This window comes from Hippopotamus amphibius, chromosome 8 (genome assembly GCF_030028045.1).
Source record: "Hippopotamus amphibius kiboko isolate mHipAmp2 chromosome 8, mHipAmp2.hap2, whole genome shotgun sequence".
NCBI classification, from domain to species: domain Eukaryota; kingdom Metazoa; phylum Chordata; class Mammalia; order Artiodactyla; family Hippopotamidae; genus Hippopotamus; species Hippopotamus amphibius.
In genome coordinates this window covers 95,562,024-95,587,871 of record NC_080193.1, presented here as the reverse complement: position 1 = coordinate 95,587,871, position 25,848 = coordinate 95,562,024, and the positions used below count along the sequence as shown (strand labels likewise).

Sequence of the window (25,848 nt, the reverse complement as noted above, 5' to 3'; positions counted from 1 at the left end):
CCTTTGCAAGGATATCAAAGGATAATACTGCATAGCTTCCTAATCTATATAAACACATGACTTAAGTGAGAGCTTCCTCCACTGGAAGAGACCCTTTGGCTGCCTGATTAAACATGGGATTGAGGGCTAAGTGAATCAATTTCAATGTTCACGTTTTGAGAATTTTATATGTAGCAGTTTAACAACTAAAATAATCTTGTCTTAGAAATGAGTACACATTAAAATCAATGTTTACCATTATTTCATATACATTTTACAAATTGAAAAATTAAGAGGGCTAGAAATAGATTATTTTGCTCCAGTTGTGTTTAGCTAATATTATTGATTGCTTTAAAAGTTGGAGCAAAGAACAATGCAATAGTATGGGTGTAATACACTATTAACTAAAAAAAAAAAAAACCCCACAATGTAGAAAGTTTTGTTCTATATTTGTGGAGAAAAGCTTATTTTGTGTCTGTTTTACTATATGTGATTTCCATTATCTTTTCCAAGCAGAAAATGGCAAGTCTTCTGTTTCTTTGGGAATTCCACATCTCTTTTAAGGCAAATTAGTGATCACGTCTCACACAGGCAAAAACATTTGAACCTTAGCATTGTTAGAAAGTTGCTACTCTGTAGGGTAAGGATATTCCTGAGGTTGTCTATGGTGTCTAGGTCATTCTGTTCAGCTGCATAAGCAATTCCTTTCACGGATGACTGGTTTTCCACAACACTAGCATTATTTCAGCAGGAAAAGGTAGTGTTTGATGTGTTGCAATTTGTATTACATGTCCATGGAACATCTCTGGACATTACCTCGGGAGGAGGGCTTCAGAGAAGGAGGAGCTGTGGCCAAAGACATTTAATGACAGAATGAATGGAAATTCAAAGATCACTGTGCAGTCAGCTGTAAACACCTGACTGCACACCCCCCAGCTTTCTTCACATTAATTTAAAAATCTTACAACAAAATTCTCATAAAATATATGTAATTTCACTTAATTTTAGTCACAAATCAACATCTTCAAAATGACGAGGATTTTGACAGCTTGCAAAGTGGTGAAGACCCTGAAGACAGGTTTTGGCTTAACCAATGTGACTGCACACCATCAATGGAAATTTTCAAGACCTTGCATCAGGCTCCTTTCTGTCAAGGTAATATTCCCATATTCATTGTTTCCAGTGAAATTGTGTAGGGAGTAGTTTTGCGTGAAGCAAAGGTGTCACTTACAAAGGAAAAATATAGTTCTGAACTGCTAACTTAACATTTGCTTTGCTAGGGAACCTACAGATTTAGCAAATGCTGATTTTTATCTGCTCTGAGTAAAACTATGACAATTTTCACTCAATGTAAAGAAGGAACACAATTCCTGTGAATATGCAAAATGTAAGTGTTATGTTTAGAAAACAATTTTTTAAAAAGACTATCAGGGCTCTGTTTGTGCGCAGACACTATTGCTCACAGTTTGGGTTCAAACATGGAGTTGCTTACACGTGTATGAGCCACATGGCAGTAGGTGGAGTGTTAAGCCGCTAATCTGTGTTGGCTCACTGCAAAATTTTCTGGGATAAAATTTTGGAAGGAAAATATCTACATAATTTTGATATTTATAGATCATCGTGTAGACTCTGCCTTTGCTTTTTCCTTTTCCCTCTTAGCCCTTGTTATATTTATTTTTTAAATTTTTAAGAACTTTTATTGAGCTATAATTGACATACAATAAACTGCATTTATTTCAAATGTACAATTTGATATTTTTTCTTATTAGTAATATATATATGGCAGTCCTAATCTCCCAATTCATTTCACCCCATTCCCCGCCCCAACCCTTCTTTTAAAAGGATGAATTAGTTATTTCTATTTTGCAGATTAAGACACTAAGGCAGCTGATGAGTCTGATCAATTGAGTGATCAGACACTCAGCTGATGAGTCTGTCTCTCTGAGTGTATCTATAACTGAGGAGCAGGTCCAGGAAGAGAACGTTAAGTGCTCTTCGTTGCCCCCACCATTGAGTTATAAAATTCCAGTAGGAATTCTGTTCCTTCCTATACCTTTATGAAGACATTTATTACCAGAGAAGTCTGAAATTACCACAAGGGAACTTTGCCAATGAACATCATCTCTAGTGAATATAAAATTTAAGTAATCACAGTAGCTTTAAATATATTGCCTCTATAGTAGTAAGAGCTTTAAAAAGTGAAGTAGGGAAGAAAACCCAAACAACCTCTATCTGTTGATGTAAAAATAGGTTGTAATAGTTTTGAGTGTACTGCTTATACTTTGCGTGCTCAATGGGTTGACTAAAAATCCTCCAAATACTTCCCCAGCTCCTATTGCTTATGTTACTCAAGCAGGATTCAGTATGATTTTAGCCCTGAGCTAAGCAATGCCCATAGATTCTCGTGACCTCCACTGACAGGAAAAGAAATAGTTGTGAAAAGAATGGAAGGAAGGGGGAGACAGAAAAAGAAAGGAGGTGTGAAGGAGGGAGTATGGTGGCGGGAGAGAGAGAGAGAAAGAAAAAGAGAGAGAAAGAGAGAGCTTAGGATCTCAGGAAAAAGTATACGAAACTACCATTTTAAATTAAGAAACCCAGGAACAACAATTTTCTTGGATTCAGTTTAATTGTAACAAGAGAGCCAGAAAGAAGATATGTTCTAAACCCTCATCAAAGATAGAGTGACTGCCTATAAGCTATGAGAGTGAATATTTGGTTTCAGTTTAGTGTAGTAATATCTCAAGGGTACTCATATATCTCTTCAGAGAAAATAAATAGTGATGAATAATATTACTTAAAGTTAGGTATGTCTTTTAAGACTTCAAATTTGTGTCCCTTGGAATATCTTTATCTTCTCACAAAAATAGGTAGATAGAATTAGGTGTATCTCCATCAGACATCAGAAACAGAGAAATCAAGTGACTACTTAAAATTGCATAGATGTGACTGTTACTAGAAACCAATTCCACTATCACAATAAGTGCTCTATACAACCACAACTACAACAAAAGAGTTTAATTGTGTGGATAGTCCACTGTGAAAGCAGTTCCAGCTCATGGTGGCAGATCTGTTTTAAGTGTCTGCCAAAGTTCACAGCTAAGAATGACAAATTTGTAGGAGGAATAAGCCATCATTTCATAGTGTAAAAGCCATTACTCACACTCAATCATTTCTGGCCAAAGTTTTGGAGAAATGCCAGGCATGAAAAATAGAAGTTCTTGAACTTCATAATAGTGAATTAAAAATCTTTACAGCAGTCCAAAGACTTGTGTTATTATTCACTTATTTTGAAACAATCCTCTACCTACCTTTCTTCATGCCTTCACTTTTAAAACTCAATTCGCTTAGAAAGATATATTTAAACTTACTCTTTTTATATGAACATCCTATTTTAAAGATAGTTAAAACCATTAGAATATAGTTACATATGGTCAGTGAAGGGCAATGAGAACAGTCACTAAAGGTTAATAGCATTATAGCCAGTTATAGATAGTAAATGGATTGTGGAAGATACCCTGCGATGAGATCTATAAGCACTGCAGTGTAAATTGGTTGCCTTTTCAATGTCTTTGGAGGTCACTCTCCCGTTGGTGATGGACAAAGAGAGTGGGTTTGATGACAGCAGTGACGCACTTGTACTTTTACGTGGCCCTTTTTCATGTTTTTGTTTGTAGCTAATATTTATAGTGTGCACCTTGTTAATAGGCACAGTTGTATTTTACTTATGAGGAAGAAGAAAGAACTTCAAGGCGCTCTACATTCTAAAGGAATTTGATATCAAGGGTATAAATGATCAACCACCATAAAATATGAAATCTTTAGAGACAGTAATCTTTTTCTATTAGTATCTAAAACGTTCAGTGCTCATTATTACATGCAGCCATTTATACCTCCCAGTGGAAAATGCACTGAATAGAAACAAAAAGACCTGGATTCTAATCTTTCTTATGCATTTATCAATGCTCTGAACTTAGTCAAGTCACATGTTCTCTTTGAGCCTAAATTTTGTCATCTGTAGTGTGGAAACAATTCTTGACTTACTCCAAGAATTGTGTGACCATCACACATGACCAGTGCTTAAAAATCTATGAAATACTTTAAAAGTAAAAACTGTTAAGAAAGGTAGCAGGATACAAAATTAACATACAGAAATCAGTTACATTTCTTTACAATAACAATGAAATATCAGAAAGGAAATGTAAACAAACAATCCCTTTTACAATCACATCAAAAAAAAAAAAAAAAAAAAAGTACTTAGGAACAAACCTCACCAAGGCAGTGAAAGACTTATATGCTGAGAATTACAAAACATTAATAATGGAAATTGAGTCATCACTGAAAGAAATGGAAAAATATCTCCATGCTCTTGAGTTGGAAGAATTAATATTGTTAAAATGGCCATACCACCCAAAGCAATTTACAGATTTAATGCAATATGTATCAAAATACCCATGACATTTTTCACAGAACTAGAACAAATAATCCTAAAATTTATATGGAATCACAAAAGACTCAGAATTGCCAAAGTAATCCCAAGGAAAAAGAATAAAGCAGGAGGCAGACAATACTACAGACTTCAGACAATACTACAAAGCTATAGTAATCAAAACAATGTGGTATTGGCACAAAAACAGACATATGGATCAATGGAACAGAATAGAGAGGTCAGAAGTAAACCTGCACACCTATGGACAATTAATCTTTGACAAAGGAGGCAAGAAGATACAATGGGGAAAAGATAGTCTCTTTAGCAAGTGGTGCTGGGGAAGTTGGACAGCTGTATGTAAATAAATGAAGCTAGAACACACCCTCATAGCATACTCAAAATGGCTTAAAGACTTAAATACCAGACAAGACACTATAAAACTTCTAGATGAGAACACAGGCAAAATATTCTCTGATATAATCATACCAGTGTTTTCTTAGGTCAGTCTCCCAAGGCAATAGAAATGAAAGCAAAAATAAACAAATGGGACCTAATCAATTTTATAAGCTTTTGCACAGCAAAGGAAACCATAAACAAAATGAAAAGACAACCTATGGACTGGCAGAAAATATATGCAAATAATGCAACTGACAAGGGCTTGATTGCCAAAAAGTAAAAACTGGATACTTAAAAAACATTATATTCTATACATTTTAGTAGAAGAACTTAATAGAGAGTTAGAGCAGAGTTTCTTCATGTTTTTGTGGACTACAAATTATTACAATGGCAAGATGTCTGATAAAAATTCTCAAATACTTGTGATTTTTTCACCTTTGCCTTAATAGCAAACCTATCTTCCTAGAGATAGGTTTATAATGAATTAAACTCAAGGACTATGAAGCAAATAATTTTTTTTTCACTATGGTGAATTCAATTCCAAAAGTCAAGATATACATCTTAATATCCTATTTACTTATTTATTTAACAAATAAGCATGAAACTTGTACCCTGGGAGTATACAGGGAGAATAATAAGTTGAAATAAATGGATAATAAGTGGATAGTCTCTGACGGCAGGAAACTTACAAATTAAAAAATTCTGAGTTCACAAGTCTTAGAAAGTCACTAAGACTAAATAGTTTTATTTTTACTTGCAAATGAATTTGGAAATCACAGGTATTAAATTGAAAAGGTTAAGTTCCTTATGAATAGAAAAGGATTCAATAAGTACTGCTTCTAACATTAATCCACTCATTTCTGAAAATGGTGACCTGTGTTACAATTAAGCCTGGAACCTAACTGTCCAAGTGTCCTTCTCTCTGGTACTTCAGATATGAATGTGCCCCCAGAATCACTGCTCCTTTTGAAAGGTTTTCATTTTGTAAGCTATTACATTCTGATTCTAAAATAGAAGTAGCTATTTAGCTCAACCTTGAGGAGTTATTGTCATTTGATTAGAAATTGACAACTACAAAAACTCCTACAATTAGAATCACTTAGTTATGTTGTAGTAGCTTTAAAGACATTCACAGGAAATAGAATTCCTTATTATTTAGGAGCCTCTTTGTACATATTAGAGGTGGGGGTAGGGGTAAGTTTATCATACACTTTTGAGAATAACTATTGTGTTAGACTTTTACTACATATGGATATGTTTTAAGGCTGGATTTCATCCATGATAATCCAAATTTTTGAAATAATAAATTGTGTTCCAATCCCAAATGAGGTGTTGCAGAATTGGTTCGGATGATATAGCAACTTTACATATTTTTGGTGGACAATATTTCATTAATTGAGAGGGAGCCTGTCTTTTGAAAATTTTTGTTTATGTACTCTACCTTTCATAACTTCCCTTTCTGAGGTATAGACTCATTTGTTTGTCGTCAATAGGTTCTTGACATTTTGAGCTTCTTGCCATAAAACCCTTGAAAAAGCCATAGTTGGACAGGACCTGGGCTAAGGTAGGTGAGTGAGGCATCTATCATGTAACATTGAAGGGGGTTCTCACTACCAGGCCCACAGTGTGCCTCCTTTGATATTGTGCCCTGGGCACCTCACTTGCCTCACCCTGGTCCCAGCCCTGGTCAGAAGTTAAGAATTCTGGCTGGGTAAATGTCAAAAGAACTGGCACTAGTCTTGGCCTCATGCATTCCTTTCCTGCTAATTAAGCCTTGAGTTTCTATTTGACCATGCATAGCCAGACTTCATAATAGTTTAAATGCAAATTGAGAGCCTACTGCAGTGGAAATAGAGGACATTCCTCTGCTCGCACATCTTCATTGGACCTTCTTCATATTTCCTACTAGTACTGAAGGTTGGAGGGTATAGTAGAGAGTTTCCAATATCTCTTGGGCAATGGTCATACCACAGGTCATGTCAAAGCTTCTGGAATCTGCTGTGCAAGACAATGTCCTTGATGTGACCAGTATTTCCTAGGGTCTTTCCAATGACCGAGCGTTGAAAAAAGCTAAAGGTCAGGCCTGGTGTTGGACTGCTCAGCCCTAGCAATCCCTATCTTACACTTGATTTCCTTCATCTGGCCTAAACGAGTTCAACTCATGAAAATATTTTCAAGGCTCCTCTCTTTCTTTTTTTTTCCAACTTAATAAATGCCATGTATTGATCTTTCACATTGCACAGGGAGGTTATTGGCTAATGTGAGGGTCTTACAGATGAATCAACAGAGTTGCTGTATCACTAAGAATTTTACTGAATAAATTTCTTCTATGATGTAGAACTAAATACAAGACACATAATAATATATAACCATAAAATAAACATTAACTTACAATATTGAAGATTCCTCCCAGATTCAGAATGATTTACTACATAGCAGATGACCATTAAGTGCTTGTTAGTAAACCTACACTTTATATATGTATTTTGTGGTGGAATTTTTTTGAATGCTATATTTTATTTATAACAAGAAACGTAACTAGAATAAAAATTACTTATGAATCTGACTCATTTGTTTATAAATGTCCAAAACATAGAAGTATTCAAGTAAATTAACCTTGTAATTTTTTCCCCCAATATTGGCTTATGTTTAACCAAAGGCAGATGACTTAATATTAACTTAGGATGTTGTAAGGCTATTAACTTAAGATGTTGTAAGGCTTAATTGATTACTGCTGTTACAGTACTTTGAAATCCTGAAGTATTAGGCATTGTAACTGAGGAGAAGTCTCATTAAATATTCTAGGCATAGCAAATTGTGCTGTAATTCTGAATTTTAAGTATCCATAGTTTGAAAGTTTAACTCCAAGAATAAAAAATAAGATTTCATAAGGAACACTTCAAGATTTTAACTTTATCTGTGCAATAATAAACTAAAATAAATTCTGGCTTTAAGCTTCCTACCCTCCAAAGCTTGGTTCAGATTTATTTTATTTTTTAAGAGGATGAGTACTGACTTCAACTAATAGCTAAGAGACCTCAGGTGAACCAGAAATCAAATATTTTATATAGCTTTAGGCCTTGGTGAAAATGGAAATAAACACATGGGGCTTCTACCTTTTCTGATATGCAAATAATTTACATAGACAAATGATTTAACAGCAGTACAATCAGATTCTCAGAGTAAATAATTTTCATTTCCATTACTAGCTTAAGGGGATTATTGTAGCTGTAATGATTTATATTCAAATCTTTTATGGAACTTATTGCTAAATTAGCTTGAGGCTTTACATCCAGAACATTTTGCTGGTGAATTCTCACACTCAGGAAGAAACAGTGTTGTTCTTCCCATTTCATAGATGTGTAAGTGCAGTAGTTAATACAAGAACACATGGATGTCTGTTTCTGCCTACAAAGTGAACATACATGTAGCAAATGTGGGTAGAATTTTAATTAGGCCTCAAACATATATGGGTGTTTTTAATTTGGCATTTTGTTAGTGTGCTTATACGTATATCTGAAGCCATATTTGTTGTTTACCCTGACTTCAGAATGATCTAAACAATTTCTCCTGCTGAATTTTATTTCTTACTCAAGAGCCCATCTATATACTATATACTTTATCTCAATACAGAGTAAATCAGATTTTTCTTTTCCTTTCCTTTCCTTTTTTTGATTCCATTTTGAGAACACGTTGTTTAAATCAAAGAATCAGCTAGGCTTCCTGCTTTATATGGCTGTTAGTAATTCTATAAATGTGATATTTTAGGGCAGAGCTATTTTGTTGACATTTCTTCCACTTCAACCAAAATATTGTTATGTGTTTGTAACAAAACATGCTGTTTTTCAATTTTCAATTTCTTTCTTTCTCATATAGTCCTGTAAACTCCACATATACAAAAGCCTAGTATGGTGGGTGTTCACATTAGCAATTTTTGGCTCCAAGAAAAGTCTTATTTTGACTTATTTGAACCAAAGGATCCAAAGGAGACTGATTCAAAGTAAATAACTGATATTCTCAAAGTTAGTCCAGAATGATGCTGGGATGTGAAATGATAAACAAACAAGTGGATGATTTTTAATAACAATACTCTGTTATTATGCAAAGAAAAAACCTAACAACAATAGTAAACGGCTGTTTCAAAACTTTTACAGGTTTTATAAATTATAAATTCTGTATGAATTTGACTGTTCCTTCTTAAGATGAAACCCTCTGAGTCAATTGAGCATAACACCAGGGACACATTTTCAAAGCTTTTTGAAGGGGAATTTAGCTGTGTGACTCCCATTAATCGTTGTTGCATTGTTCTTATCCTGGGAAATGCTTTGAAACATCAACCTTTTTAAACTTGATCTCAAACTGAGAGTATTAGAGTGTAAAATTCTGGTCATTTATTTGTGGTCTCATAAAGCTAATCAATCACCAGGAAATGAAAAAATAGATCCATAAATGTTGGTTTTTAATGAATTTTAATTTTGAGGGAGAATTAAAAACTCTGAAGAGATGAGATGTTTAGGGAAAATGTCAGATCTATCTACAGCATCACATTCTTGAAATGTCATTAAAAAATAAAATATTTTATGATATGGTAAAACAACAATAGCAACATCCACAGCAGATAAACCAACAAATAAATAGAGAACTTTTTTGGAATTTCTATTTATATGCAATCTTTCCTACAAAAATGCATTTTCATCAAAAATTAATTAGAATTTGTGAAAGAATCCCCAGACTTTATAAATACTAGAAAGCACAACATCCAAAGATTGCCCCGTTTGTTAAAAATGCCTATTTTGAAAGTAATATAAAAATAGATATCATAGAGATATTTAAGTGATCCAGTTTAATTTAGAGAAAGATACAATTATAAAAGATTAAAAATGGAGTAATTACATATACACAGGAAAATTCAGTTTTAGTCCATTTAAATATTGTGTGGAAAATTTAGTCTTATTGATGTTTCTCCAATAAATTTACAGATAAAAGGAACATTTAGTATTACTAAGATATAGAGAATACTAATTTCATACTTTAGTCTTCAAAATGAAATTATTAGAAAATAATTTTTGACTACTTATTTTATAATCAAACTGGCTCCCAGATCTACAATATCAGTATGCTCTAGGCTAAAAGAAGTCAAACTGTGAGTTTAAACTAGTTTTAATGTATTTTCCTTGCTATCCATATTGTTTACAAATCCTAGGCCTATTTTATTCAAATCCTGGGGTAAGTGGGGTCTGGTTTATATGTTTTCCACACATAACCACATGAATGGGGGAAAAACATAATTCTGAAGAGGTAGAGTTAATTTTATTAATTGCAGATACAATTTATACATTGGTTCAAGTCAATCAAGAGCTTTTTAGAAGGTATAGAGAAATGTTTTTCGCTGTGTGTGTGTGTTTGTGAATTTTATTTACATAATTGCAAACTCAATCTGTGCTTAGAAGCCGCCCAAAAGTAAATGTCTTCTCTTGAACATTAAGCAACTTGGGGGTACTATTAGCTTTGGCTAAGGATCTTGACTGACCTATATATCAAATTAATTCAAACTTCGGGCTAATTCTTAAGTTATAGGGATATATGAAGAAAGGAAGCCATTCACACATCCTGCAGTGTTCTACCTGCCAGTGGTGGTTCCTGAGTTAGAACCCCCATAAATAGCAGAACTTCCTTTCTTGAGGCTCTCCAAAGCCTTTGGATTTGGTTTAAGTGTCTATCATGAGTTAGATTCTCTGAAAGCAGACACTGAGATGTTGTCTGGGGAGTAAGATATTTATTCGAGATCAACTTCAGTGGAGGGAAATTTCAGAAAACATGACTGGGCAAAGACAAAGTAAATTGTGATGCATGTTTGACAAAGCCTTAATCAACCTGATAGGAAGCTCTTGTCCTTCAGAGTTTCCTTTGTTGTGCTCCAGCCATTATATTCCTGCCTGGCTCAGTCACCTGCTGTGGGTGTGGGCTACTCCAGGAAGGGCAAAGCAGCTCTCTGCAACTGAGGTAGACCCTGAAGGAACTGACAGCTGGTGACCATCCATTGATCTTGACCTCACTCCCTGAAGCAGGATGGCAGGTCCTTCCTGTAAGGGGACTGAGAGGAGCATCTCCAGGTCTACAGCATCTTTGGTCCTAACAGTCTTGAAAACTTGAGAATTCAAGGGCCTGGAATCAATGTGAAGAGTTCTCAAAACCTGCTGGTTCTCTTCAGATTATAGGATGTAATTAATGACTTGACATCTTCACCTTGACGATTTACAGATTCACAGATAGGTAATTCTTGGTTGACCTGGGTGGGTTGTGGCTAATCCATGGCAGTTTTGAATGAAAATTTTTATAAATAAATTTAAGTACAGTCTGTGATTGAATTGTTTTTTAATCCTCATTTTTTTTAAATTAGAAAGCAGAGATAAAGTAAGCTTAGAAAAAGAAAAATAAGGGGTAATATATAACTCAGTCTAGGCTGAGATTTTCTATGTGATAGTTCCATAGGAAGGATTATCATAGAGTGGTGGGGGCTGTGGATTCCAAGTCACACTGATTGGGTTTAGAAACACTACTCCTACATTTACCAGTGGAATGACCTTGACTATTCTAAGCCTCTGTTAGCTCCACTGTAAAACAGAAATCTTAATTTAATCTACCTCAGTGCGGGGTGGGGGGAGGATTGTGAGGATTAAAGAAAATCCATCAATAGACAGTGGTTAGTACCTTTAGGTTAAGTATTATTAATGATGTCTTTTTTTTAAAAAAAAAACTTTTATTGAGATACAGTTAACAGACAATAAACAGCATATATTTAGAGTATACAATCTGGTATCCCCATCTGCCAATCCATTCCCCCGCAACCCTCCCCGCTTTCCCCACTTGGTGTCCATATGTTTGTTCTCTATATCTGTGTCTCTATTTCTGCCTTGCATTTCCTCTTTCATAGTTGTTAGCATTTGTCTTATGTATTGAGGTGCTCCTATATTGGGTGCATATATATTTGTAATTGTTATCTCCTCTTCTTGGATGGATCCCTTGATCTTTATGTAATGTCCTTTCTTGTCTCTTGTAACATTTTTTATTTTAAAGTCTATTTTATCTGATATGAGTATTACTACTCTAGCTTTCTTTTGATTTTCATTTGCATGGAGTATCTTTTCCATCCCCTCACTTTCAGTCTGTATGTGTCCCTAGGTCTGAAGTGGGTCTCTTGTAGACAGCATATACATGGGTCTTGTTGTTGTATCCATTCAGCCAGTGTGTGTCTTTTGGTTGGTGCATTTAGTCCATTTACATTCAAGGTAATTATCGATATGTATGTTCCTATTACCATTTTCTTAATTGTTTTGTTTTTGTTTTTGTAGGTCCTTTTCTTCTCTTATGTTTCCTGCTTAGAGAAGTTCCTTTAGCATTTGTTGTAGGGCTGGTTTGGTGGTGCTGAATTCTCTTAGCTGTTGCTTGTCTATAAAGCTTGCGATTTCTCCATTGAATCTGAATGAAATCCTTGCTGGGTAGAGTATTCTTGGTTGTGGGTTCTTCTCTTTCATCACTTGAAATATATCATGCCACTCCCTTCTGGCTTGCAGAGTTTCTGCTGAGAAATCAGCTGTTAACCTTATGGGAGTTCCCTTGTATGTTGTCATTTTTCCCTTGTTGCTTTTAATAACTTTCCTCTGTCTTTAATTTTTGTCAGTTTGACTGCTATATGCTTGGCGTGTTTCTCCTTAGGTTTATCCTGCCTGGAACTTTCTGCACTTCCTGGACTTGGGTAGCTATTTCCTTTCTCATGTTAGGGAAGTTTTCTACTATAATCTCTTCCAATATCTTCTCGGGTCCTTTCTCTCTCTCTTCTCCTTCTGGGACCCCTATAATGCGAATGTTGGTGCATTTAACATTGTCCCAGAGGCCTCTTAGGCTGTCTTCTGTTCTTTTCATTCCTTTTTCTTTATTCTTTTCCACATCAGTGATTATCACCATTCTGTCTTCCAGGTCACTTATTTGCCCTTCTGCCTCAGTTAATCTGCTATTGGTTCCTTCTAGTGTATTTTTCATTTCAGTTATTGTGTTGCATATCTCTGTTTGTTTGCTCTTTAATTCTTCTAGGTCTTTGGTAACCTTTTCGATCTTTGCATCCAGTCTTTTTTCAAAGTCCTGGATCATCTTCACTATCATTATTCTGAATTCTTTTTCTGGAAGAGTGCCTATCTCCTCTTCATTTAGTTGTTTTTCTGGGGTTTTAGCTTGTCCCTTCATCTGGTACAAAGTCCTCTGCTTTTTCATTTTCTCTATCTTTCTGTGGCTGTGGTTTTTAGTTCCACAAGATGAAATACTGCTGATACTGCTTGATTCTGTTGTCTGTGCTCTTGTGGAGGAAGCTATCTAGGAGGCTTGTGGGTGCTTCCTGATGGGAGGGACTCAATGATGTCTTAAGGAAGGGTTTAAGGTGGGATTTTCAGTGATGGCGAAGTGCTCCCAGATCACATTTTTCCAGCATAACTTTGTGGTTTTATTGGAAGTAAGATACCTTTCTCAGAACAGTAGAAATTCATCATTTAAATCTATATAAACACAATTTATTTGTGCAACTGCATACAGACTTTAATAAGCATTGGTGACTATGCATGCAATCTGCTTTATGTCTTAATAGGGTCTCACTAAAGCAATGCCAAAGGGTAGAAATAGGACAGTGACAGGTCAATGTACTTCTATAAGGCATGCTTAAGAAATGTTAACGTCACTTTTTTCAAATATAAGGATTATTCCAGAATTAAAAAATAAAACAAAACAAAAAAGGAAGTGCTTTAACATATGAACTCAAACTAGAGAAAAATTGAAGTATGCATGTTGTCCTTAGTTACTCTCCTCAAAATTAATTATACATATATTTATTGAGTGCCAAGTACGTACCAGTACCATATGTAAATCTCAGCAACAACGATAGAAATATAGCAGTCTCAGTTTTTTTTTTAGCGGAGGATTAAAAATGGACTAATTATTAGTTGTAAACTATTTGGAAATTTGCCATAGAGATGGAATATTATAAGTATGAAACTGCAACAGTAAAGTAAAACAAACAAATTTGCTACTGACACTGTAAAATTGGCAAACACTTTAATGAAAAGTAAAGAGAGAAAAGAGAATAATTGCGTTATGTATGCTGAATGCAATTTTATTTCTTTTCCCCCATGATGGAAGATTAAATTTCTGTTAACATAATATGATAAAATTTTATTTTATTGTGGTAAGAGCACTTAAGATGAGATCCACCCTCTTAACAATCCTTTAAGTGTATGATACATAGTGTAATGATAGGTACGATATTGTACAGCAAATCACTAGAACTTATTCATGTTGAACAATTGAGATTTTATGTCCCTTGGTTAGCCACTCTCCATTACCCCCTCCCCTAGCCCCTGGCAACTACAATTCTTCTCTCTGATTCAATGAGTTTGACCATTTTAGATATTAGTGAAATCATGCAGTATTTGTCCTTCTGGGATTGCCTTATTTCACTTAGCATAATACCCTCGAGGGCCATTCATGTTGTCAGATATGGCAGGATTTCCTTCCTTTTTTAAGACTGAGTAATATTCCATTGTGTGTACATGCCACATTTTCTTTATCCACTCATCCACTGATAGACATTTAGGTTGTTTCAATATCTTGGCTATGGTGAAGGGTGCTGGGATGAACATTGGAGTGCTGATATCTCTTTGAGATCCTGATTTCAATTCTTTGGATAAATATCCAGAAGTAAGGTTGCTGGATCAAATAGTTCCAGTTTTAATTTTTTTGAGGAATCTACCTACTGTTTTCCATAGTGGCCATACCATTTTGCATTTCCATCAACAGTGAAATTATTTTCAATTAAAGTAATCATTATTTAAGTAACTCTATTACTTAGCCTGTTGGCCCAGATGTGATTTGAAACTTTCACTCCCAGGAAATGTTAGGAAAAGATGCCAAAGGGAGACAGACTGTAACTCTAATATGCTACTACTAGAATTAATATCTTTGGTTTTGAAAGATTTGTAAGACTAACCACTACTAGAAAGATATTGAATTAGAATCTCTGTTTTAGAGAAGAGTTTAACCAAACAGAAGACAATTAAATTTAATTTTAAATGTGGTTACAAGTAAATATATCAAGTATGAAATGAAAAAATAAATGTTTAATATTTTAAATATGAAAAGAAATAATTGGGAAGATGCATGTAGGGTAAGAGAGTGTATACTTTTATTGTTTCCTGTTGTAACTTTCTTTCACTGAGTTCATTATTTAATCATTTAGCTGTACTCTGCTAAATAGTTGGTAGATTATCTGACTAAAGTAATTTCACTAAGGTGTGAACAAAGCTTAATTATGATATAATGGCTTTATAGAAAGGAATTGCTGTACCCACTTACATCTCTACTTGGTGGACTATGGAAGAGAAAGTACTATTGAAGCAGGTGTTCTTTATTCCCTTAGCTAGTTTCCCAGGAAATAAATCACATAGAATTAAATATAGTTATAAATTGCCCATTGCATCTCACGTTTGTGGGCAAAGCCTGAGAGGAATAGTTAAATACGACTGGAGTAAAGCAGGAGTGCAATTTGCGTGCCAGTTATGTCTCAGGGAAACAAAAGTAGAATTATGCAGCATCTCATTCATTCATCCACTCATTCAACCAATTGGTGTTTGCTAGGTATCTACTACAGGTAGGATTCTAGGAGTGATAAGTAATCACACCTCCTCCTCAACCTCTAAATTTAGAATCAGTTGAGAAACAAGACATAGTATTCAAAGAGACAGAGATCTGAATATCACTTTGATTACTGTTAAAGCTATTTGGAAAACAGAGCCGAGATCTGTGACCAAATGGACTTCTCAGAAACCCCCATTCCCTGAGTCAAATATATTTGCTCACAACTGCAAAACCTCCCACCATGATGTGCAACTGAAAGTACATTTCTTCTTGAAAAGATTGTTGAGAAGAGTTGAATCAGTCTTGCTCAATTCCGTTTCGCAAAGTCACCAATTACACCTGTTACTCTCCATTGTGGACCCAGGGTTAAACGATCTTTCCAAAGTCCTTGCAAGTTAACTCCATGGGTCCAGGTATGAATTTAGAGAGGTGCAAAATGGTTTCTTCAGTCATCCACTATGTTCCAGACACTATGTTATGTGCTGGTGATACGGTGTTGGACAGAGAAGGCAGGGTCTCTGTCCTTGATGTTGTCTGGTGTTGACTATAATCTTATTGGAGAAATTAATCAAATGCTTGGATATAGGGCAGTAAATTTTAAGCGCCAATTTTTACTTAACCTTAACTTTAGAAGTGACAAGTCCTTCAATGCCTGTTTAGTTAGTGTACAAAGATGATCAGCTTGAGTTCCTAGCAAGAGGTAGAATTTGGATATATGGAAAGAAGAGAGGGCAGGAATGAGGGTAAATATCTTGGCATACCTGAGTCATTATGCCTAGTAGTCTTCAAGATTTGTTTTTCTAACAAAAAGTCTCCAAAGACATCTGCAGAGTTGGCCTTTAATATGCAACTATTGATAAAGAGTATAAAACCAAAACCCAAACGAAGCAAACAAAGAAACAAGCCAAAAGGGAGTGAAGTACATATTTCAAAAGGCAGGGTATGGGAGGGAAAGAGAAAGCCAAGTGATGACAGGTGTGGAAGAGATAATCAAAATTGCCCTCTCCAGCCCCAACCTCATTCATACCCCCTCCCCTTCCCTCACACAGATCATGATTTCAAACAGTTCCTAATGTATAGGGCTATGTGTAGAGTGGAATAATGGGGCCAGCATAGAGGAAGTGATTGCCATAGTCTATGCATTTTTTTTCCCCTAAAGCAACCGCTCTTCTCACTGCTTTTTTCCAGAAGTCTGCCCTCTTTATATACTTAAAATAATTCCTCCCCTGTTGGATGGAAAATTATACTCTACTGTTATGCAGAAATCTTTCTAAACTGGTTTGCAATTTAGATTATGAGTATATAAGCAAATTTGGACAATAGTTATTTAAGCAATAGTGAGATTACACATATATATAAAATGGATAATTACTATATCTTTCAAAATTTATGATCTAAGCATTTGCCAAACTCAATGCACTTGATCTTATTGAAATGAGATTTCCAGATAGAAGCTTAATGTTGCTGCTTCCCCTTGTGGTCAGGTTCCTCTTATTATCTATCTTTCATGGACTATGTGTATTTGGGTTGATAAATAACATTGAGTGAAGGATTGATTGACATTTGATTAATGAAAGCAGTTTAAATATCTCTTAACTTCTAAGTTGAAGACTAGTACAGATAGAATCCCAAACTTCTATATCATATTATAGCATTTTTTGTCAATTTGATGGAGTCAGTATGAATAAAGGTACCAACATCAACAACATATAACTAGTCCTTTGACTCTGAGGCACTTAGACCTAAAATTAGATAATGAATTAAAAGTTAAATTTTTCTAATTGGCTATGAACTTGAGACTTGAAGAATATTCTTACAATTTCATATGCACTTAAATAGTGATGAAGAATTAGAGTATAATGAAAATGAGTACCCAATTAAAATTAAGCCACTAAGTGGATCATGTCACATGTGGAATTTAATTTACATTAAGGTTTTACTGAGAAAAGTTATTGGAATTTTAGTAAGAGACCCAGAGGGGAAAAAGTGAAATGAAGAGCTGTAAGGACATATTAAAAGAATTGAGACAGCTTATTTCAGATCAGGGAAAAAAGTAAAACGAAAAAAAACCCACAGTGTTCATCTGCCAATAGTGCTTGTATACATATTCATACTTTGGAGAGAGAAAAGTTGTTCTCCATTTCTAATGAGAGCAAACCAAACAAAATCCTTCTCAATTCTACTAACAGGGAGTCAGATTAAACTCACCTTAGAATTTGTTGCTTGCTTGTTTTGCTCTGCAGTGACTGACCTAGAGAGAGGCAGCAGCTAGTTAGACTCAGATTTCAAATTGAACTGGGTGAACAATAGTCCATGCTTATTCAACTAATTTTGGTGGTTAAAAAGTTAATAGCTTTCAGTGTTCAAAATAACTTTTAATCTCTTTGTATTTGACTTAAACCTGTCATTTGAATTTGCTATGGCAAAAATATGTGAGAATAATATAAGTGTAAAATGATTTTTCCATGAAATTCATTTGTATAAGTTATTTTAAAACTAAGTAGAAGAATACAGAATTTTCTTTCCATAGTCCTATATTTTAGAATACACTGGGTAAGGAGAGCTTTCTCATTTTTTTCCTATATTTTCAAAGTGAAAAGGGGACTGAAACAGTTCGTTATATAATGCAAGCCCTGTCAGCCTCTTTCATGTGAAATCCCTAGGAAATTGATTTAAATGATCCTTTTGTTTTGAATTACCATGATATTTGTTTTAGCTCTGCGTAAGATGTATTTGAACACTCACATGCGGCATACTAATAATATGCATATCCTATGATAACCATCCACTAACCTTTCTCCCTCATTGTCACTCACATCTCTTTCCCACCATAACATATCCACATTGACTACACTTAAGGTATTGTAGAAAGGCACTGTTAAACAGTGAAAAGGCAACACAAAACAGATATTTGCTACTAAAATTTACAGCTAGAACAAACTAAAAACTGAATGGATAATCATGCTTTTAAGTATTTTTAAGATAGTATTTTCTTTAGATTGTCACTTAGTGATGCTTTATTCATCCAACAAGAACTAAATGATTGTCTGCTGTGTACCAGGCACTGATGTTGGCCCTGGTGGCAGGCACATCAGTAAACAAAGCAAACCCAAATACCTGCCCACTTGAAGTTCACTTTCTGGTGGGATAAGACAAATGTTTTAAAGAAGACACTGGATGATATGTTAGAAGGCAATGAGTGCTGTGAAGAAAGAGTGGACTAAGGAGATAGGGCGCCAAAAGGCATATTGTAATTTTATTTATTTATTTGTTTATTTATTTCCACTCTTTTTAGATTCTGTTCCCATATAGGTCATTACAGAGTATTGAGTAGAGTTCCCTGTGCTATACAGTAGGTTCTAATTAGTTATCTATTTTATATCTAGCATAATATGTCCAGTACAATCTCCCAATTTATGCCTCCCCCTTCCTCCTGGTAACCATAAGTCTGTTTTCTACATCTGTGACGCTATTTCTGTTTTGCAAATAGGTTCATTTGTACCATTTTTTTTAAGATTCCACATATAAGAGATATCATATGAAATTTGTTTTTGACTTACTTCACTCTGTATGACAATCTCTAGGTCCATCCATGTCACTGTAAGTGGTATTATTTCATTCTTTTTAAAGGCTGAGTAATAGTCCATTGTATATATGTATAACATTTTCTTTATCCATTCCTCTGTCAATGGACATTTAGGCATATTGTAATTTTAAATAGGTCTTACCAAGAAATGGCTGACATCTCAGTAAAGACTTGAAGGAATCTTTAAACTGTAGACTTTAGATTCAAAATTTGATGAGTTTCTTTCTTAAAATTTTAATTTTTACTACTGAAATCATGGATGGGAAGGAAAGGGTGAATTATTTTATTAAAGAAAGGACATTTTATTTATCTTTGATTTCTAGGTGTTTCAAAGGTAATCTTCTTGAGGTTTCTTCTATTTTACCATCCAAGTACGTATCTGGCCCTTTTACTAAATTGAGGGTGGGGGAAGAGAGCACTGGGGACATTTATCCATGTATCTCCAAAGCCTAGCATGGTGCTTGGCACATGGTAGAAGCTAAATGATGTTTTGACCTTAAGGTTTAAACTGTCTTATTGGCATATACCTTTTTTGTTAAACAGTTAGGGGACCATGTCATGGTAAAAGTCATTTATTTTGTAGCACTTGTATTTATATAGCTTTTGGTTACTTTTCCTGGCATTCTATGAGTGTACAGACTTCTTCTCATTAAGGTTTCCTTTGCACTTTCAGCTTTCAGACTACCAAAGTGCTCTGGCAGTAGGCACTTAAGTGATCACTTTAGGTTTTAGTCTAATTCCTAGACTATGGACTTCTTTCTACTAGGACTGAGGCTACTAAAATATCTTACAATGGTAACAAGGTGATTTCTTTTAGACTTGCTGGAATGAAATAGCATTTGGGGACCTATTAGCTAGGAGAGAGGATTCCAAATAATAACTCTTTGTTCAGAGTCTCTTCATTAATTCATAGATAAGTCAATTGGCACTCATGTTTTTGAACTCATCAGAGGCCAATGTGGTTAAGTGGAATATAAAGGGTACTATAGGCAGTAAACAGAAGCCTTGTAACAATATAACGTGCAGTGGAAAAGAGGATTGGAAGATCTATAAAAGCTGCCAAAAAGAACAAAAAAAGAAAAAACAATTAAAGGAGCAAAGAGACATATTGAACGCAATCTCAGGGACTATTTCGGGCAACAGTAAATGTCTCCTAAAATATATCTTTAAAAGACAGAGAGCAAAGTAGAAAACTAGTCCCATGGAGAGAGGAAGAAAAATACCAAATAGAATTGTAGGAATAGGCTAACAGGAGTCAGATTGCTTATGCTAATTTTTACCTTTCTTTAAAATAATTAGGTGGTGTCAGATAGATCAGAGAATTTGAAATTCTTAGATGAGAAGGGGATAGAGAAAAGCGAAAGGAAAAATATCAACAGAGATGATATTTTAGGCAGGTATGGCTCAGAGTAGGGTAGATAAATTGGTATATAGAAGACAATTGAAATTTGCAGCTCACATGCCAAGTTTTGCCAACTAAGTACAGTTATTTTAGGTTCTATCAAAGTTAAATATTATTTAAGAAAATGTTTCCTGCCTTACATCCATTCTGTGAAAGTGTGTAGGCTACACATGACTTCCTCAAGAACAGAAAATAATTCTTTCAGTAGAAAATATATTTTGACAGTGAATTTCCATTACTTGGACCAAAGGTTTTCACCTAGTGAAGCATGTCAGAGATACCAACAAAATTTTCCCAATAAACTTACCCCTTCTGAGAACCATCACCATAGACATTTGATTAACTTATAATGTTCTTTGGAAATACACTGAACATAATCACTCTTACTTCCTAAGATCATCAACCTCTGTCCCGAGTTGTAAATAAACAAAGAATGGCTGACTAATTAAAATGAAATATAAAATAAGAAAATCGTGTGACATGCTAAAGTGATTTCCTGGATACAGAAGCAGAATTCAGAACTTGTGTGCTAAGCCAGTCTGTCAGGGAAGTCTTGTCATCACGCATATTACATTAATTACTTCTTGGACTTTCCTCTATGCTGAGTAATTCCAGAAGCTTTTTTAGTTTAGTGTCTGAAAAGGTAAACCGTGACTATGTAAAGTGTCAAGCTTGAGATCTTGAACACTGGTTCCAAGACTGTAGATATAACAAAACTTTACCTCAAAGATTATTTGCTAAGCTGGGTGAAGGACAACAGTCTTCTGGCTAACTTTGCCCGTGGACACTCACATACACACTCACACACACAGACACATGTGAAATGGGCCGGACAGCACTTTGTCCAACTTTCTTCGAAATATAAATCGAAACCCATGCATTGTACCTCCAATTAAAAAAACACACTTACTGTTGAGAGGAGTTCCATAAACATAACAATTCTAATAGGAAATACTAACATAGTTTTGTGTGTGAATATAAATTAATGAGTATGCACTCTACACATAAACAGTATACAGGCACATGGTATATTGGTTTAAAGATAAGCACTACACTGAAAAGTAATCATTCCAATGTCAAGAGACTTACATACTTTGCAACTAAAAGAGGCATCGTATTTCTAAAGAGAAGGTTACTATAGAAAAATAATGAGGTTTTACCATTTTAACACTTGAAAAGCTGAGTGCATTTTGTAAAGCTAAAGGAACATAGAAACAAAGGTTTAGAAATCATGCCTGTGCTCCTGCTATATACAGAGGTTAGTCTTTCTCTCTTTCACTCTCTCTCTCTCTCTCTCTGCATGTGTGTGTGTGTGGTAAGACTGGAGGTGGGTGGTAGGATAGAAAAGGATTAGACACTATGGGTCCAGAGCTAAAAATGTAGGGAAAGCAAAGTAGAGAATTAGTATGTTTCCAACTTTAATGGCTGCACTTAACCCTTGCAGAGAGAACAACACAGCCATCTTCCTTACTTCAACCATTTCCACTCATGGCCAAATTTGTTTCATTCATATCCCTATTCATTCTCCCTAACCTCTGATTATTTTGAAGCAAATCTCAGATAACATGTTAATCTGTGCTTAAGTATTTCAGTGTATATCTTTAGAAAAATGAAAATTCTAAAAAATATAACCATAATGCCATCATCAATCTTGAAAATTACACTGAATACAATAAAGTATCAATTTATTTTCATATTTCCTCAATTATTGCAGAGATGTTTTCCTTTATAGTTTGTTTTGAATAAAATCAAAATGTTCCCATTGTTTTGTCTTATAGAGTTTTTTACAGAGTCTAGATTTTGTACCACAAAGCTTGGTTTAACACATTTCTCTCTACCCTGAATTGTATGGAAATTGAGAATTAGATCCAAATTGTTTCAACAATAGAATTTAGAGTGTTTTTGAAGAGTAGATGATGGCTGCATCTGAGATGTTTCTCTAATTGTCCCTCTTCTTAGCCAAGAATTTTATAGAAGCTGGTTCAAAGATTAGTATGGTGAAGTAGTCAAATTCAGAATGCCTTGTAGTCTAAGGGGAGGACCAGACATGGATATAATTAACTCTACTAAAAAAGCAAAATGCAACATATTTTCAGATGTTCCACAGTGCTTGTTTTGTATCAATATTAATAGAATGATAAAGTTTCAGTTCCTCTATGATGCTAAGGCTCGGGGAGGGGGCAGCCCTTGACAGAACTCCATCAAACACAAGAGCTCTGTGGAATGCAATTTGATAGATAACCTTGAAGATTCCTTGTGGCTCTAAGCCTCAGAGTAACGAGGAGCTGTATGGTACAATTCACAATGTTTTTGCAAACTCATGAATTTTCCTTAAAGCTATACTTGAGCAAAGCTAGGGAATATTAAGAGGGAAAATATAGACACATAACATTTCAGCTAACTTGAAGTATTTCTGGATTGTCAATAATTCTACAAGTAGATTTAGGATAGACAGTGCATCGACATGCTTCAGTTCCTCTTTCAAGCAAAACAAAATAAAACACCTGCCAATGACAGGAGCCATACATTTGAAGAAAAGTGATAAGTAGCAGGAGAGTGACTCCAAATCTAGGTAGTATGGTTTCATCAAATATACTATGCATTTATTTAATACATTTGTGTATTATACTTTTGGATTTTTTCAACTAGTTGTGCTTCATATTTTGTATTCTGCTAAGACTCATGAATCTGTTTCTTTAGGCACAGACAGCACACATTGTCCTGGAAGATGGAACTAAGATGAAAGGTTACTCCTTTGGCCATCCATCCTCTGTTGCTGGTGAAGTAGTTTTTAATACTGGCCTGGCAGGGTGAGTAATGCTTCTATTCCAAGGCTTTATTCTTCCTCTATATAGAGGAATAACTGGATGATCTTACTCATGGTGGGAAGTTGAAATCACTGCATCATCATCATAACACTACACATTGACCTGAAGTTGCCCTGTGCTTGTGCATAGCCTGCCTGAGCCACCCCTGAAAAGGGGCATAGGCACAAACTCCTCCTTGCTGCTATAAATGAAAGAGAATGCAGACAATGGTGTTCCCCTGCTAAAGAAGAACAAAATTAATTCTATAGACTTATGGTTTAGGGACACAAGTTATGTGAAATTACCAAGTGGCTTCTTTAAGGCGAGGGGTCAGTATCAATCTGATTTAAGGTGAAAATTGGAACAGGGAAAAAGATGGGTAGCACACTCCGTTGCCATTCTGTTAGTGAGGTTAAGAATCAACTGCACATCTAATGTGAACTACTATAAGGAGCTAAGAAAGTCCTTAGGTATTTTATATAATTTTGCACTCTAATAAGAAAGGTGAAATAACAGATACATTTATTATCTTAAAGTAATCCGTGGGAGAGCAGGTGCATAGATCTGATATTTTCAAAATTTATCGACTGAGACCGAATTTAGTATTTGAGATCCTCTAATAGGTGTGTACAGCAACGAAGGTAAGATTTGCCACAGAAATCATGTGGCTGTTCTTATCTAGCCAACAAATGTTCATCTGGGAACCAGGAGGCTGAAGTTCTGGTCTCAGTTCTAATGGTAACTGATTATGCAATATTGAGAAACTCACTTAACCTTTCTGAATCTTAGTTTCCACATGTAAAGAGTGAGGGGATTGGGTTAGATTGAAATTTATGGCTAGGGATTTGAAAAATTATGTCTTAAAAATTAAGTGGTTTCAAAGGTTTCCGTTAGAGATTCAATAGACTAACCTGTGAAATATTTGAATTCTTTAAGGAGAGTCAGTTAGCCTTATAAAGACAAAAGTGGCATTGGGTTAACTGGTATTGAAGCTATTGATTGACTAAACTTCCATTATACTATTAATGTGCATTCTTCTCTAAACTCTTAGCTCTCTGTTTGAAACAAAGAATATTAGATGTTTTTTTTTTTTAATAGTTCCACTGGTGAGAACATTAAATTACAGTGTATGAAACCTGTTTGCAAAGTTTTGCTTCACCAGGCAATTATTTAAGCCTTTCGACAGCACTAATTACTAGCTGTGTTAATATACCTGCCAACAAACAACTGTTTAATATAGATCAGAATGATGGAGGGCACTAGAGTTTTCTTCTCTGTGATAGATTACGGGTAATAAATCTTGTCACATCACAAAAGTCAAACAGGACCTGATGTATTAATTTGCTTCCAACACTGCAGTTCTTCAGGACAAACTGTATTTATTCATTTACTGGAGAGAGTATTGTAAGCATATGTTTAAAGGGAATGGCCAGTTCTTTTATGGAGAGAAAGAAGAAAGGAAATAAGATTAAATTAATGAAAGATTTTTTTTTTGTTGTAGAAAAAGGTGTTCATTAATAAGATTAGTCCACAGATCCTATTTTCCATTGAGAAATGCTGCTTTCATTCATTGTGTGGCTCACTCAGTAAGGTGGTTGATAATTAAGGGGGTTATTTTGTTTTTCATCTTCAAGAAATGCATTTACATTGTGTGTAGGACTTGGGTAAAAAATTACTAGTTCCTGACAGGTGAGAAGGATCTGAGAAATTAGCTGATGGAGGTATGGGTGAGTATCACAGCATCTTGGTCCCTTTAGAGGTTGCTGAGCTGAGAGACTAAGTATGCTGTTGACAAAGGGAGTTCTGGGAGGAGTTAGTCTGGATGGGAGTTGAAGAGCTTGTATTGACTACTGCCAGGGCTGAATTTTTTTGGTTTCGAGGTTGTCATTCTGTCCCCCTCAGCACCTAAATTTACTTTAAGTAGTAATCCACATGAAAGATTCAGTTTAACTCTGTCTGTGGGAAGTGAAAATGTAAGAGAATGGAAAAAATCTCATTGTAATGTATTCCAATGCATAGAATAGCTGTAGATAGATCCTGGTATTTATGGGAATAACATTTCTTATTATTAAGAAGAGAAATTTCATATATAATTGTATTTATATATAGATTAAAAGCGAGAATACATGTATTCTTATTTTTTCCTTCCCCATGCTTTAAAATAAAGCCCTCCTGCATTTCTTTTAAATTCCACATCAATACTTTAAAATAGCTATTTGGAATCTTTTAATTTAGAAGACAGAAATGCTTTGGCTCAATTTTTGTGAGATTGATTTTATTCTATAATAAAACAATAACTATGAAACATACTATCAATTATAACTTGATAATAACTATCAAACATACGCCTCTCTCTATAACTAAAATATTTTAAAAATCAACTTTATTAAGTATTTCTGTCATAGAAAATAAATCAGTATTTTAAATGTTCAATGAATTTTAATAAACATATATACCCAGGCAATCACTACTGACATAACCAGTATGCACTTCAGTATCTTAAAAGATATTTTTAAAAAACTTTTCAATTTTTGACAGTAAACATTTTGGTGAAACTGTCTGCCCTCAGTAGTAA

General features: G+C 34.8%; 1 protein-coding gene across 1 annotated transcript in view; it reads left to right on the top strand.

Moving 5' to 3' along the window:
* The first annotated feature begins 892 nt into the window (after positions 1-892).
* The window catches only part of CPS1 (carbamoyl-phosphate synthase 1), a 126,524-nt gene continuing 101,568 nt past the window's right edge, over positions 893-25,848 (top strand). The window contains exons 1-2 of the mRNA XM_057745630.1: positions 893-1,134; positions 23,167-23,276. Of these exons, the coding sequence (XP_057601613.1) occupies positions 1,009-1,134; positions 23,167-23,276 (236 nt within the window). The 5' untranslated portion in view covers positions 893-1,008. The remainder of the gene's footprint in view (positions 1,135-23,166; positions 23,277-25,848) is intronic.